At 37.0% G+C, this 14,320-nt stretch overlaps 1 protein-coding gene across 1 annotated transcript; it reads right to left on the reverse strand.

Moving 5' to 3' along the window:
* Window positions 1-8,098: 8,098 nt before the first annotated feature.
* Window positions 8,099-10,425, reverse strand: KIF2B (kinesin family member 2B). The gene has a single exon (XM_011966804.1). The coding sequence runs from the start codon at window positions 10,273-10,275 to the stop codon at window positions 8,263-8,265; it is 2,013 nt and encodes a 670-aa protein (XP_011822194.1). The 5' UTR covers window positions 10,276-10,425; the 3' UTR covers window positions 8,099-8,262.
* Between the last annotated feature and the right edge of the window lie 3,895 nt (window positions 10,426-14,320).

A 14,320-nucleotide genomic window follows, 5' to 3' on the forward strand; every position in this document is an offset into this window, starting at 1 on the left:
CCTGAGGACTAGTCATTCACATGTGTCAACTGGTCATGTGAAAATTGTACTTTCTGTCGTTGGGCAGAATGATGTATCAATGTAAAAACCGATTTGAAACACAAAGACAGCTATGCTTTTTCTCATAGGTGAAATTCATATAAGATACTAGCCAAATAAGATATAAACAAGATATTGATCCAAATTACTAATTGAAGATAAAAACAGGACAGAGAGAGGGTGCCTTTGCACTCCTAAAAACCGTCTGTGTTTGGGGTGATTCTGAACATGAATGAAGCTGTCTACTGGTCATAGCTAGAATACAAGGGCTTGAATGGTAATAGTAGTAAGGAACACAGTAAGGTAACAAGTAAGAAGGAAGACAGAGAAGATGATTAGTAAAATCTTATTTTATTGAAACTTCTTAAGTTGATCCTCCAAAATGACTCTGTGAGATTGGCATAGTGGATATTTTTAGACTGTTTTTTAACAGGTATGAAAAGATAATAAATAATATAGAGGGTCAAAAGCTTGTCTGAATTCACATAGCTACTAGGTGACAAAGCCTTAAGTCAAACCCAAAATATTTAACTCTAAGGCAGGTGTTTTGGCTCACTTGGGCTGTTTGATTTTAATCTCAACATTCGGACTCATGTCCAGACAATGTAAAAACTATTTAGATTCTCCACCATGGCCTAATTTATTCATCCCTTTCTATACTCATAACTTCATGACAGACATGAGTGTGAGCATGGTATATTGGTTAACTGGCACCATGCCATAACCTTTATTTTAATTACTTCTATTTGTAATTGTTGCTTTGATAATTATTTCCGTTTTTTCCTGCTCCGGATTACTGTGTACCTTCTTACTGTTACCATTCAAGCCCTTGTATTCTAGCTATGACCAATAGACAGCTTCATTCATGTTTAGAATTACCTCAAACACGGATGGTTTTTAGAAGTGCAGAGGCAACCTCTCTCTGTTCTATTTTTATCTTCAATTAGTAATTTGGATCAATAGCTTGTTTAAGCCCTTAATATCTTGTTTGGCCAATATCTTCTTTAAGCCTTTTAAAAAAAAATTCAGACATTACATTTATGTTACATTAGAAAGAAAATGCCTTAACTAGGAAAAAAATCAAATTCAGAAAAATGATGTATTAAGGTTTGCTATCTGGAGTTGCTCTTTTGGAGAATAAAAAGAATTAAACAAACAGTTTATAAATGACAGGTTTGCTTTGAAGATAATATCTATACTTTGAATAACAGGTTATTTGACATTTGTTTTCTTAAGCAATACATGATAGAAACTGTATTCCTTCTACAAGAATATTTTAAAGCTGTAATCAAATTGCAAGCAAAAAATAATTTATACGTTCACCTAAGAAGCACATAAATATTTATCTAGGCCTCTGATACAGTTTTGTCATGTAGATTATGAAAATAATTTTACCAAATAAAAAGTAGTAGAATAATATTAATAGTACAAAAACTTATGATCACAGATTAATTATGGGAAGAAAAACTTGCAATTATAAAACCTTAAGTTTGGTATTTTAAAAGTAGTTTTATTAAGTGCAAGTTTATGCAGTCATTCAAAATAAGTTTGTCCACTATAGGATAGGAAAAAATCTACTTCAATTAATAGATAAGAATAGCTTATAATTAGCATGTCAAGTTTTTGTGTGTAAATGGATGTTTTCAAAGTACTGAAAGTATTTACTTTTCTTAATTTAGCAGTTCTGACTTTTTTTCTACCATCTTGTTAAAGCGTTAATTTGCTTACAATCTTTTTTTTTTAACTTCAGGGCATCTGGGCAAGTTGTCAACAATTCTCTTATAGTGGACTCCAATTAATTTATTTTCTGAGTTTTTTTCATATACATAGTATTTTATTTTATAATATTCAATATAAAATTGTATGCTGTAGTTTTACATTATTTCAAGTATCATACATATTCTCAGGAAAAAATACTAATGTCAATGGAAATATGAATGCGCACTAATTAAGAAAAAATTTTAATGCAACGGAAGCAAACAGAAATAGCGAGCAATTTTTTACTGAAGTAGAAGTTTTAAGTTGTATTCTACAGATTTGAACGTAAGAATCCTTAGAAAAATACATATAACTATATTATGTAAATTACATCTCAATAACAATTTTTAAAGAAATCACAGGGAAAAGGAAACCACATTGAGATTTATATTCACTGCTACCTTTCCCTCTTGGAGCATTTGCTGATTCTTGAGACTGAACAGTAAGCCCAAAAAGAAAGCAGTAGCCAAGTAAATACTGTTGCAGTCTCACAGGGAAACAGTTTCACAAAACCCTAACATTAAAGTTCAGGACTACCAGAGCCAGCAAGACTGGTTTTGCAAAAAAAAAAAGAAAAAAAAAAAAAAGGGATGACAGAGAATTGACATAAACAATCTACATGCAATTTCTCCTTAATGTATTGCTAACTCTAAGACTGTGCATGCATAGAACAAGGTTCAAACATGAAAAAAATCATAAAGCAGTTGGAAACAGATTAAAAGGCAGCGGATAATTTATCAAGCTTATAGATTTAGAAAAGCAAGAGTCCATGAAAGTAGAAACTTTTAGTTAATATGCCAGACATGCTAAGCCCAAAAATAAAGAGTAAACCACAACAAGGGATCAAGGTGATATGCCTTTACTCTATTTGTCTTCAGAAAGAAAAATAAATCCTCTTTGGAAAAATGTAACATCACATAGAGCCTTCACATTATATCATACATATTGTTCAGCATTTAATCAAAACATGCTAGGCATATGAATGCAAAGTACCGAACAACTTAAATCAACAGGACAAACAGAGATCTCCTTTAAGAGTCAAGTGAAAATCCTAGAATTAAGAATAGAAGTTGAAATTAAAAATTTAATGCATGAGTTTAATAGATTTGACAAAGAGGATTAGTGAAATGGAAGATAGGCAATTAGATAGTATCCAAACTGAAGCATTAAGAGATAAATTAATGCAAACTAGATAAAATACTACGAAACATGTAGAATACTTAAGTATTTGTAATTTCCAGGAAGGGAAGACATAGAAAGATCTAAAAATAATATTTGAACTATTGAAAGTTGATACTTTGGTGGGGCTAGAGGCTCATGCCTGTAATCCCAGCACTTTGGGAGGCTGAGACGGGTGGATCACCTGAGGTCAGGAGTTTGAGACCAGCCTGGCCAACATGGTGAAGCCCCGTCTGTACTAAAAATACAAAAATGAGCCAGACATGGTGGCAGGTGCCTGTCATCCCAGCTACTCAGGAGTCTGAGACAGAAGAATTGCTTGAACCTGGGAGGCGCCACTGCACTCCAGCCTAGGTGACAGAGTGAGACTCCAATACTTTATCAAAACCGATGAAGGATATCAGTGATATATTTAAAAGTTTTATAAAACACAAGAATAAATAAGAAAAACACCCTTGTTGCATTATAGAAAAAGCAATCCTGATTTGAAATCAGGAGAAAAAAATCTTAAAAGTTCCTGAAAATGACAGTTAATTTTTAATAGAAATGGCAAAATAATAAAACAAAATAATGACTTCTTTGAAGGGCAAATAAATAAATAAATACATAAATGAAAGAATAGGTGACCAAGAATTCTATAAGCAGCAAATATATACTTCAAAAGAGAAGGTAAAATGAAGATTATTTAAATTAATAGAATTTTCACTAACAGGCTTACTCTTACATACACATATATGAGTCATGTAAGAAGAAAAATGATCCTAAATGGAAATAGTAAAGAATTAAGTATAAAGTATTCGATATAAATAATTAAATATAAAGCATACAGAATTAAGAATATTGGAAAAATAAACATGAGTTATTTAAATGTGTATTCACTGTTTAAATATTAATAATGATGTATTAAAAGCATATATATATTGCCTTTATATATATATATATATAATTAAAAGATAAAAAGCATAAAATCTGGGAAACAATGAACTAAAATATTTAAGGTAGTTTCACTTTTGATGAAGGAATATAATGTAATAATAAGAATGCATGATATGATTTTCAAGTTACAAGAAATGCTCTCAGACATGAACCTAAATATATCAGTAGCTACGTTAAATCTAAAGGACATAAATGTTTTCATTAAAAGACAAAAATTATAATATGGGATTAAAAAACTAAAACCAATTATATATTTTTATAAAGAATTAATCTTAGCTGTAAAGAACAGAAAGTTTCAAAATAGAAGGGCAGCATAATATATACCATAGAAATACAAACTGAAATAAAGCAAAATATTCTCTATATGAATATTAGGAAATGCATAATTTAATTCAAGAAAAATTATGAAAAACAAAGAGAAACATTTAGTATGTTAAAACTGTGAACTCAACAGGCATATATAAAACCCCAAATTTATATGCAACTAGAACATAACCTCAAAAGATATAAACTGAAAACTGTCAGAATTAAAAGGAAAAGTAATTAAGCCTACAATTAAAGTTTAAGAATTTAATATCATGGTAAAGGATAAAGTAAATAAGTGTTATAAAATATTTGAACAACGCGATTAAACAAATTTAAAAATAGGCATATAACAATGCTTTTAATACCTTATTGGTAAGGGAAAATTAGAAAATGAATACTTTGAATATTTCAGTATTCAATTTTTTGAATAATAAAAATATAATGTAGATTAACTAAAAGCAGTAGTTAAAAGAATAATCATAAAAGGATGACAAATTTATTATGTAAGCATAGAAATTAATAAAATGAAAAAAGTGGAAATTACACAGAAAGAAGGAAAATTGAATTAATAAAATAAAAACAAACACAATCAAGAAAATAGCTAAGAGTAGTTTCCTTGAAAAAACTAATATAATTCATAAACATATAACAAGTCTGATTAACAATAAAAAAGAGAAGACATAATTTACCAGTATCAGGATCAAAAAGAAATCAATAATATGGGCATGATAGATAATGACTATAGTATAGTTTTATGAGAATAACTTAATAAAATTTATTAAAACTGGTATGAGAAAAATATTAAGTCTAAACTTGAATAATATTATTTCCATTAAAGTAATCTAGAAAATTTTATCATAAACATAACTCCAGAGCCAGATAGCTTTGAAGTATTTAACCAAAATTTAATAGAAATCATATCCAGCCTGGTGCGGTGACTCCCACCTGTAATCCCAGCACTTCGGGAGTTTGAAGTGGGTGGATCACCAGAGGTCAGGAGTTTGAGACCAGCCTGGCCAACATGGCGAAATCCTGTCTCTACTAAAAATACAAAAATTAGCCTGATGTGGTGGCAGGCACCTGTAATCCCAGCTACTCTGGAGGCTGAGGCAGGAGAATCACTTGAATCCAGGAGGTGGTGGTTGCAGTGAGCCGAAGTGTTGCCACTGCACTCCAGCGAGCTAGACTCCACCTCAAAAAAAAAAAATAAATAAAAAATAAAAATAAAATCCCAATGATTTCAGAAAATAAAAATGAGAATAGGCTTCTCATTTTGTTTTATAGAATTAACAAATCTAATTCCAATCCCTGAGAAAGATATCAAAAGAAAAGAAAATTATAGCATAGTATCTCCCATGAATATAGACACAAAAATCCTAACCTAATTATTATTTCTAATTCAACGATGTATAAGAAAGTATAAGTTGAATTTGTTTCAAAAAGCAAGATTAATCTAACATTTGAAAAGTTATTGCAATTCTTTACACTTAGAGACTAAAGGAAAATATCATATGGTCATCTAAATAGATGAAGAAAAGACAGGATAAAATTTAGCACTCATTAACAATAACTACATATAGATAAAGAAATTCTGAATCTGGTAAGATTGGTCTATGTACAAAAGTCGAACCACTAAACTATACTGATTGCTAAACTGTCAAAATATTTTCTTGTGAGATAGAGAACAAGGTAATTCCTGTTATGACTTTTTCTACTCAACATTATATACAAGGCCTTATGGGAATAAGATAATAAAAGTATGTACTTTTGAATAAAGGGAATAAAAATTGGAAGGGGAGAAACAACATTTTTATCATTAACAAATACCGTAATTATGTACCTAAACACATCCAACATAATATATTTTAAATTCTATTAGAATTAGTAAGTGAATTTATCATTAAATGTAGAAGTCCAAACACAAACACCAACTTTTCCCGTATACATTAGGAATATTTTGAAGATTACATTTAAATGTGATAAAATTCAGATGAGCCTTAAAAACATTGATTATCTAATTGACTATCTAATCATGGTTTTAATGAAAGGAATGTAACACCTCAACATGGACAATTATAAAAGATTAATGAGAGAAATTAATGAAGAACTAAATAAACTTCTAAGATGAGTATTCATGGATTGAAGACTCAAAATTGTAACAATACTAATCTTTATCAAGTTAATGTGTTGATTCAATGCAATCCAATCAAAGCACTAGTAAGTGTGTGTGTGTGTGTTTGTGTTTTAAAGACCACAAATATTAATTACAAAAGACCAGATGTTCACGGTCATCCTTATTGTTTCACACTGATAGTTTTTGCTAGGACATTATTTTTCTACTCTATAGTAATGTGCCAGTTATCCTAATGTTAATGAGGACTTTGTAACTTTTAGGCAAACTTATGAAAATAATAAGAGTAGCAAAATTGGGAGACTATGTATTGTCTAAATTTCCTCAGTCTGCCATGCACTTTTTTTTTTGCAAATCATTTCCATTTAGTTCTTTTTAATAAGCATTTGGAACTGATAAGATGTGAAACCAAAAGATCCTTCTTTTTTGTTACAGTATTTTATATGATGTTTGCTAATTAATTAGTTTGCTGCATGTATTATTTATTATATTTGTATTTACATATCAGATTAGCTTTTTTTAAAAAAGCGAGAATGGACTTTGTGATCCTCGAATCAGGAAAATGTTTCAAATATCTGATCAATCTAAGGTGTCAATGTTTCTGACGCTACTTTTGAGGTATTTATGGGATGTGTTCCATTTCTAGGTGGAAGTTTTTCTACTGTTTTGCTGACTTATGTCCTGCTCCAATTTGATACAGGAAGGCTTTTTACGTGAAGCATATAAATACAATATATGGTAAAGAGTGTGTGAGGAAAAAAAAATGTAAGACACCGTAGTCAACAAAGCCCTACTTATGCAAAACGTGCACACACACACACACCCCCCTACACACATGCATTTTAATCACTCCTAGGGAGTACAGTACTTTGCCATTTCAACTCAAATATTTCTTTTAAAAAGGCCCTCTCAATTTTAGGCACTCATACACGGTTTCAAGGAAAATCCAGCCCCCCATTATGATTAGATCTTAAAAACCATTTGAATCTAAACAGCAATGCAAGAGAAAGATTCATGAGCGGTATCCTTAGATTTACTCCATTGTGTACCCTTCGTGTCTTCCAATGTATTTCCTTTAACTCACAGTGTTTTGCTTTTCAGCTGGCAATTTAGTGTATCTGTTTTCATCACAGCCAGTTTCTCCTACAGCAGGGTTTCTCTACCTCGATACCACTGATGTTTGCAACAGGATAGTTACCTGCTGTGAGCAGCTGTCCTGTACACTTCAGGGTCCTCAATCCCTGGGCTGCAGACCGGTAGGCCTGTGGTTTTTTGGGAACCAGACTACATAATAGAAGGTAAGCTGGCAGTGAGCGGGCATTACCACCTGAACTCCGCCTCCTGTCAGATCAGCGGGAACATTAGATTCTTAAGGAGTATGAACCCTATTTTGAACTGTGCATGCGAGGGATCTAGGTTGTTGCACGCTCCTTAGGAGACTAATGCCTGATGATCTGAAGTGGAACGGTTTCATCCCCAACCCCACCCGTGGAAAAACTCTCTTCCACAAAACCGGTCAGTGGTATCAAAAAGGTTGGGGACTGCTGCTGTATATTTTAGAATGTTTAACATTTAAGAATGTTTAGCATTTCTGGTCCTCAACCCACTGTATGCGAGTATCCTCATCACCCCCAGTTGTGACAATCAAACATGTTTCCAGATATTGCCAAATGTTCTGGTAGGGGGTGGGGAGGAATCATTCCTTGTTGAAAACTACTGTTCAGCAGGATGAAAACAAACTACAGAAATACAGAGGCAGAAGAAAGAGCATGTTTCGCATCAGTGTATTTTAAGATGTTTTAAGCTTTTTCAAGAGGATCTTTATATTTAGATAATTTGGACAGTTTTCCTGTATAAGAGTGGTGGAAACTGCAGCAGTGCAGCATTTCGGACTTGATCTCTCGCCATTGGCTTCACTCTACCTTGCTCTTCACGTGGAGGTCAGCTCGTAATAATTTCAATTTCTTTTGGATCTCGGTCAGAACACCGATTTTCTGCTCCAAAATGGACAAAGACTGGGCAATACAAAAATCAACACCATGGTTTACTCCACCGGTTCTCTCCTGGATGTTCTCCAGCCATTGGCTAGATCCCTTCCTTGAAGTTGTGGTATCCTTCCCTAAAAGAGTAGATCTTTCAACATCTTCAATCTCTTTCTGCTGCTCCTCACTCTGTACACAAGGTATTTTAATAAATTCATCCCTCTGAAGGGACATTTCTGAATTTCCGATGTGACTTTTCAACATCCTTGATGCCTCATGTCCATTTGGATAGAGGCCACGATGGTAGGGCCTTACATCTGCATTTAATTCTTTTACTCTGTTTGCATATCTTAAAGTGTTGAGGGTGTTTTCACAAGAGGTCATCCCTGGAGAGATAGTAGCAATCATGCAAGTGGAGGAGTTCTGGCCTATAAAGGAGTCCCGGAGCACCTGTGTGAGTTTGCTGGCTCTGAATGGGGTATGAGGCTTGTTCTGACCCAAAGCCAGAATACATTCTTTGAGGGCTAGGAGACTCTTGTTAATCTCTGCCCCTTCCAGCTGCCTTTTCCGGCTGGCCTTGGTCGTATCTGCTCCCCTTTCATTCCCAGCTAAATCAACCAGGGAAAACTTGCCATGCAGTTTCCCTCCTGACTTCAGGATGATCTGGAAAACTGCATGGCTCCTGGATGAGTGAGCATTGACAGATGTTTGCCTGGAAGTCCGACAGCTATTCCCTATTTCCACCAGGTTCAGCACTTCCTCCACACAACACACCTCTTGCTCCTGCAGCCCGACCACTTGGATTTGCTGATTGCCATCCTCAAGGACTTGCAGTTTCTTCTTCCAGTTCAACAAATCATACACCTTGCCCCCATAAATCTCAAAAAATGTCCCATAGACTTTGAGGTCCAGCTTCTCATATATGGAGTTTCTGAGCAGGAGAAAGACGTCCTGTGCCACCAGAGCATAAATGCCCTTAGAACGATCTTGGGCCCTTCCTGCAAAGTCTCCACCCATGGTGTACGTCTTCCCACTGCCCGTCTGCCCGTAGGCAAAGCAGGTGGCCATGCCCTTGTGGAAGATGGACTCCACCAGTGGCTGGGCGGTGAACTGGTACACCAACTCGTTGGAGGCTTTGTCGTCGAAGGCATGGTCGAAACAGAAGGTCTGGTTCTCCAGGTAGCGAGTGAGGTCCACCTTTTGCTTGGACTCATGCACCATAACCACATTGTCCGAGGGGACGGTGATGATATCCAGGTCCTTCAAGGTGGTCTCTCGCTGGTTGAGAGGCCGCTTCCTCACGCAGACGCAGATGCGATGTTCTTGCGGGGGCTCCAGGACTGAGATCTTGCTGCTGTCCAGGTGCCTGCGATACTCTTCGATCATGTGCATGATCTCGTAGTTGGGGTTTGTGGTGTTGACATCGAGGGCGCGTCTAGCTCGGATCTCCTGCTGCAGCCGCCTGCGCTTTTCCCGCTGCTTCTGCACTTTCTCGATTTCCTGGAGGCAGGGAGACTTTTTCTGCTTCATCAGACAAGGTTTGCTGGGGACCCTCACGTCCAGGCTGTCCCCTGAGGCTGTTTTGTTTTTCTGGGGGATCATCACAACCCGTTTTGTGGCGGTACTCTGGTCCCCGATGGCCGAAGAGGGCGCGGGAGCCAAAGGGGATACGGGCATGGGGTCTTCAGCAGAGTCCAGAGCTGGGTTCAGCAGGAGTATGGTCTCCAGGTCAATCTTCTTGCCTTTTTTGACTGCTTTCTCCACCCACTCTACCGTGACCCAAGAATTTTCTCTGTTGATCTCTGTGACCACAGCGAGGTGCATCCGCTTGTCGCTGCGCTGGATCGCCACGTAGATGCCCACTTGGATGTCTCCGAAATGTGGCTTCAAGGGTTTCAGGGGCGAGAGGCGTGGGGATACAGGGAGGCAGAACTGACTGGCCATGGTGAGTGATGGAGGTATCAGGGCGCACTCCAGGGCCCTTGGGGTTGGAGCAGCAGGACCCAAGCCAGCCTGAAGCGCCCGGAACACTGAGCAGGGTTGCAGTCTGTGCCTGCCTTTGTGAGCCTAGTGCGCCGGGGCCCGGCCTGGGGCCACTACGTCACAAAAGGATGAGAAGAGGCGGCAGAACCTAGGGCTTAGGAGTGAACGGTACGGGAGCAAAAAGGGATGGAGAGATTGTTCTCTGCCAGTGAGGGTGAAGGGGTTGGAGGAGGATGTGGCCTGCTCTCTGGATCACAGCAAGAAGGAACAGGTAACAGAGAAGCAATGGGAAGCATGGAGTTGAAATTTAATTTATACATCCCATGTACTTTTACCTAAGCTTTGGAAGTATCCATTCTCCCAGGAGGCCTTGGCTGGCAGTCCCAAAGCTCAGTGCTTTAATTTGAGAATTGCTATGAAGTTCCCTTAAACTTTAACTCTCCAGTGATCAGTGGAAACCGATGAAGGTAGAGTTATTTGCAAATCTCAGCCTTCGATATTCAACAGGATCCCAGAAAGGGTCCTCAAACCTGCCATCTTTGTTTTTTCACCTCTTTAAAAAACATACTCCGAGAAACCCCAACTACGAGATCATGCACATGATCGAAGAGTTACACTCTTAAACGTGTAACTTGTTTAAGAGTCACAACTTAACGTTATTACAGATTAATCAGCTTTCTCATTACAAAATCAAAATGAGTCGAATGTAGCAGGTAGTTGTGGTAATTTGCTAATATGAAACTCCCTTTCGTACAGCACCTGGGTTTGCAAACACAGCAGGTTTATCACATTCCAAGTGGCTCTGACAGCTATAAAGTGAGTTTTGTTGTGCTGCGGTCACCACCATTTTTGAGATTAGTTCAGTAATTACCTTTCCAAACTCCTTTAGTAATTACACTTCTGGCCTCATTATCCATAATTTGGACAGAAAGAAGAGACATTGTGTGGAAAGAGATAATTAATCCTATACCCACCTCCCCACCCTGCAATACGTGTGTGTCCTTTAGAAGTTGTTAAGCAGGGCTGGAAGGCAGCTAAGATCGTCGGATGCAAAAATGTATTTTGCCAAGATTGTAATATTTTCCTGTATAAGAATTTGCTTATAAAATAAATGGCATTGACTTTTAGACAGGCCAAGCTGAGAGTAAGGGCGACACCTTATGTTCAGCTCCCTACCAATCCCCATGCATATTTTCTTTAAGACTGTTGAATTTCATCAAAATTGTACTTACAGCTCCAAAGTAACATGAAGTAGCAAGTTGCAACCTTCCCTAGGAATAAGGGCCACTATAGAAATACATTCTATTATAAACTAACTTTTCTGTTCAGTCAGTTTAGTAAAGCTGAGATTTTGAAAAGAAGATGGAAGGAGGATACTGGATAAATTAGGTAAGCAAGCAGTGCTCATTTCAAGAGGAGGTTGTATGCAGGTGGAGGGAGAGGAGAAAGGGCTTTAGGTAGTTGTCTTGTAAAAAATATTATGTTTATTTCCCTAAATTATCAATATTTAAAGTTGTGCTTTAAATCAGTTGTTGTTTCTTAGTTTCAAGGCCATTATGTAAATATTCTTAATACCCTATATTTGTCATTAGCACTCTGTCATTCAGGTCAGAGTACAGTGGTCTGATCATAGCTCACTGCAGCCTCAAACTCCGAGGTTAAAGCCATCCTACCATCTCAGCCTCCTGGGTAGCTGGAATTACAGGCATGCGCCAGAATGCTTTGCTATTTTCTTTCTTTGTTTCTGTCTTTTCTTTCTTTATTTATTTTTGTTTTTCTTTTGCTAGGGATGAGGTCTTGCTGTGTTGCACAGACGTTGGTCTCAAACTCCTGACCTCAAGGGATTCTCCCTTTTCAGCCTTCCAAAGTGCTAGGATTATAGGCTTGAGCCACTGAACCACCTAGTAGTTTGTTTTGTTTTGTTTTTTTAAACCGTTACCTTTGAAAAAGCTGGGTGTCTCTCAAAATTATGAAAACTCTAGAGCCTCCAGGCTAGCCGTAGTGTTTTCACCTTAGCTAGTAATGTTTTAGACAGACAATGGATGAGCAGATCCATGATAGTAGTGCCAAAATCAGAGAGTAAAGAGTACTTTTATTCCCTCTTTCTCTCCAGCATATTTATAAAGCTTTTCATGGCAACTTCAGGACTTTTTTTCAGTTCTTTTCTCTTTTATATAGTTTCCCTAGTATATTGCATTTGTTCCTACAGTTTAATTTTATATAAAACTGGCTGGATAGATTGTTGATAACCAGAATTATGAGTCCTAAACTTGTAGTCACCTGCAGGAACTAAAGTTAACAAATCCAAAACTGATTCCGTTGTTTTCTTACTGAAAATGGCAGCTCTTTGTTATTTTTAATTGCTTTTAGTAACTTCAACATTTACTTATCTTTAAAATCTTGACACAGATCTTTGTCTTCTTCCTTCTTTCAGCTCATCCTAACTTAGATAGTCCTTTCCCAGTCTCTAGAAGTCTTCCATAACCATGATACCATTTAATCTCCCAACCAATGATGAGCTTGTTGTTGTCTTTTTTCTTTTTTTTCTTTTTTTGAAACCTCATCCAGTCAGGGACTGGGTCTGTTTCTCACACTGTTCCTAGAGTTATTTTAATAGGTTCTTCCTTATTAATTCACTGCTTATAAGCATTTTAGGAGCTCCTCATCACCCTAATGATATGGTGTGCATTCCATATAAAGACACAAGGCACATCATCATCTTGCCTGCTTTGTCGTCCTCAAACTTCCCCACTATCCATATTTAATCTAAAACTGAGCCATGTGGAAGAAATTGCAGCCCTTCAAACACACCATTTTCTTTCAAATTTCTAGTCCAGTGGTTCTCAATATTAAGATATGTGAAAATCAACTGCAGGACCTGTTAAAACATCAGTTACTAGGCCCTGTGCCGGAGTTGTTGATTCAGTAGGTCTGCAGTAGGGCTGAAAATTTGCGTGTTTAACAAGTTCCCAGGTAATACTGGTGCTGCTGGGTGCAGGGACAACATTTTAAGAATTACTAGTACAGCCCTCTGACAATAATCCTTCCTTGTCTTCGTGGTTTTCCTGAGCTCTTCAATACCTACCTCAAACATCACTACCCTGGACTGGTTTCTCTGACCTTCTTGATAATAGCCAGGCAAAATAGCATTAGATGAAGACACCCCCTCTGAAGAAATGGTATTTATTACCAGTCGAATTTGGCTGGTCAAGGGAACCCAAAAGCCTAATTTTTAGTAGTAAATTAAAAAGAAATTCTTGGCCAGGCACGGTGGCTCATGCCTGTAATCCCAGCACTTTGGAAGGCCGAGGCGGGCAGATCACGAGACCATCCTGGCTAACATAGTGAAACCCTGTCTCTATTAACAATACAAAAAAATTAGTTAGGCGTGGTGGCGGGCCCCTGTAGTCCCAGCTACTCGGGAGGCTGAGGCAGGAGAATGGCGTGAACCTGAGAGGCAGAGCTTGCAGTGAGCCGAGATCATGCCACTGTACTCCAGCCTGGGCAACAGAGCGAGACTCTGTCTCAACAAAAACAAACAAACAAACAAAAAAAAAAAACTCATTGGTGAACATAACAGTAATCTGTTTATAGAGAGCTGATTGGGTGCTTTTACAATGTCGATAGTCTGGAACTTCTTTGGAGCAATCTCTTTTTATATCTGCTTATATAAAATTCATAATTCAGAAACCATCTGCCTAACTATCTCATTTAATGGAATTTATTCTGATAGACGAGTCCATGTTAAAACCAAAAAAATACTGTGAATCTTGAGTAATGAGATAAATACAGCATTTGTCAAAACGTGAAGGCCCTAGATACAAGATATCATCCGTGGCCATTACCTGAATAGCTTTTGGTAGATGAGCAGTTTCTCCAGATTACAGACCAAAGTCACCACTGTATTTTTAACTGAATATAACCGAGCAGTACATGCTTACTTTGTGCTATTATGCCAAAGAAATCCTTCAAGGAATTTACCATTTACACATTTTTTTCTGTGAAC

The sequence above is a fragment of the Mandrillus leucophaeus genome, unplaced genomic scaffold (assembly GCF_000951045.1).
Source record: "Mandrillus leucophaeus isolate KB7577 unplaced genomic scaffold, Mleu.le_1.0 Scaffold1193, whole genome shotgun sequence".
Lineage (NCBI taxonomy): Eukaryota > Metazoa > Chordata > Mammalia > Primates > Cercopithecidae > Mandrillus > Mandrillus leucophaeus.

Excerpts from the sequence above, each read along its gene's own strand:
- KIF2B (XM_011966804.1), bottom strand. The coding sequence starts at position 10,275 with ATGGCCAGTCAGTTCTGCCTCCCTGTATCCCCACGCCTCTCGCCCCTG.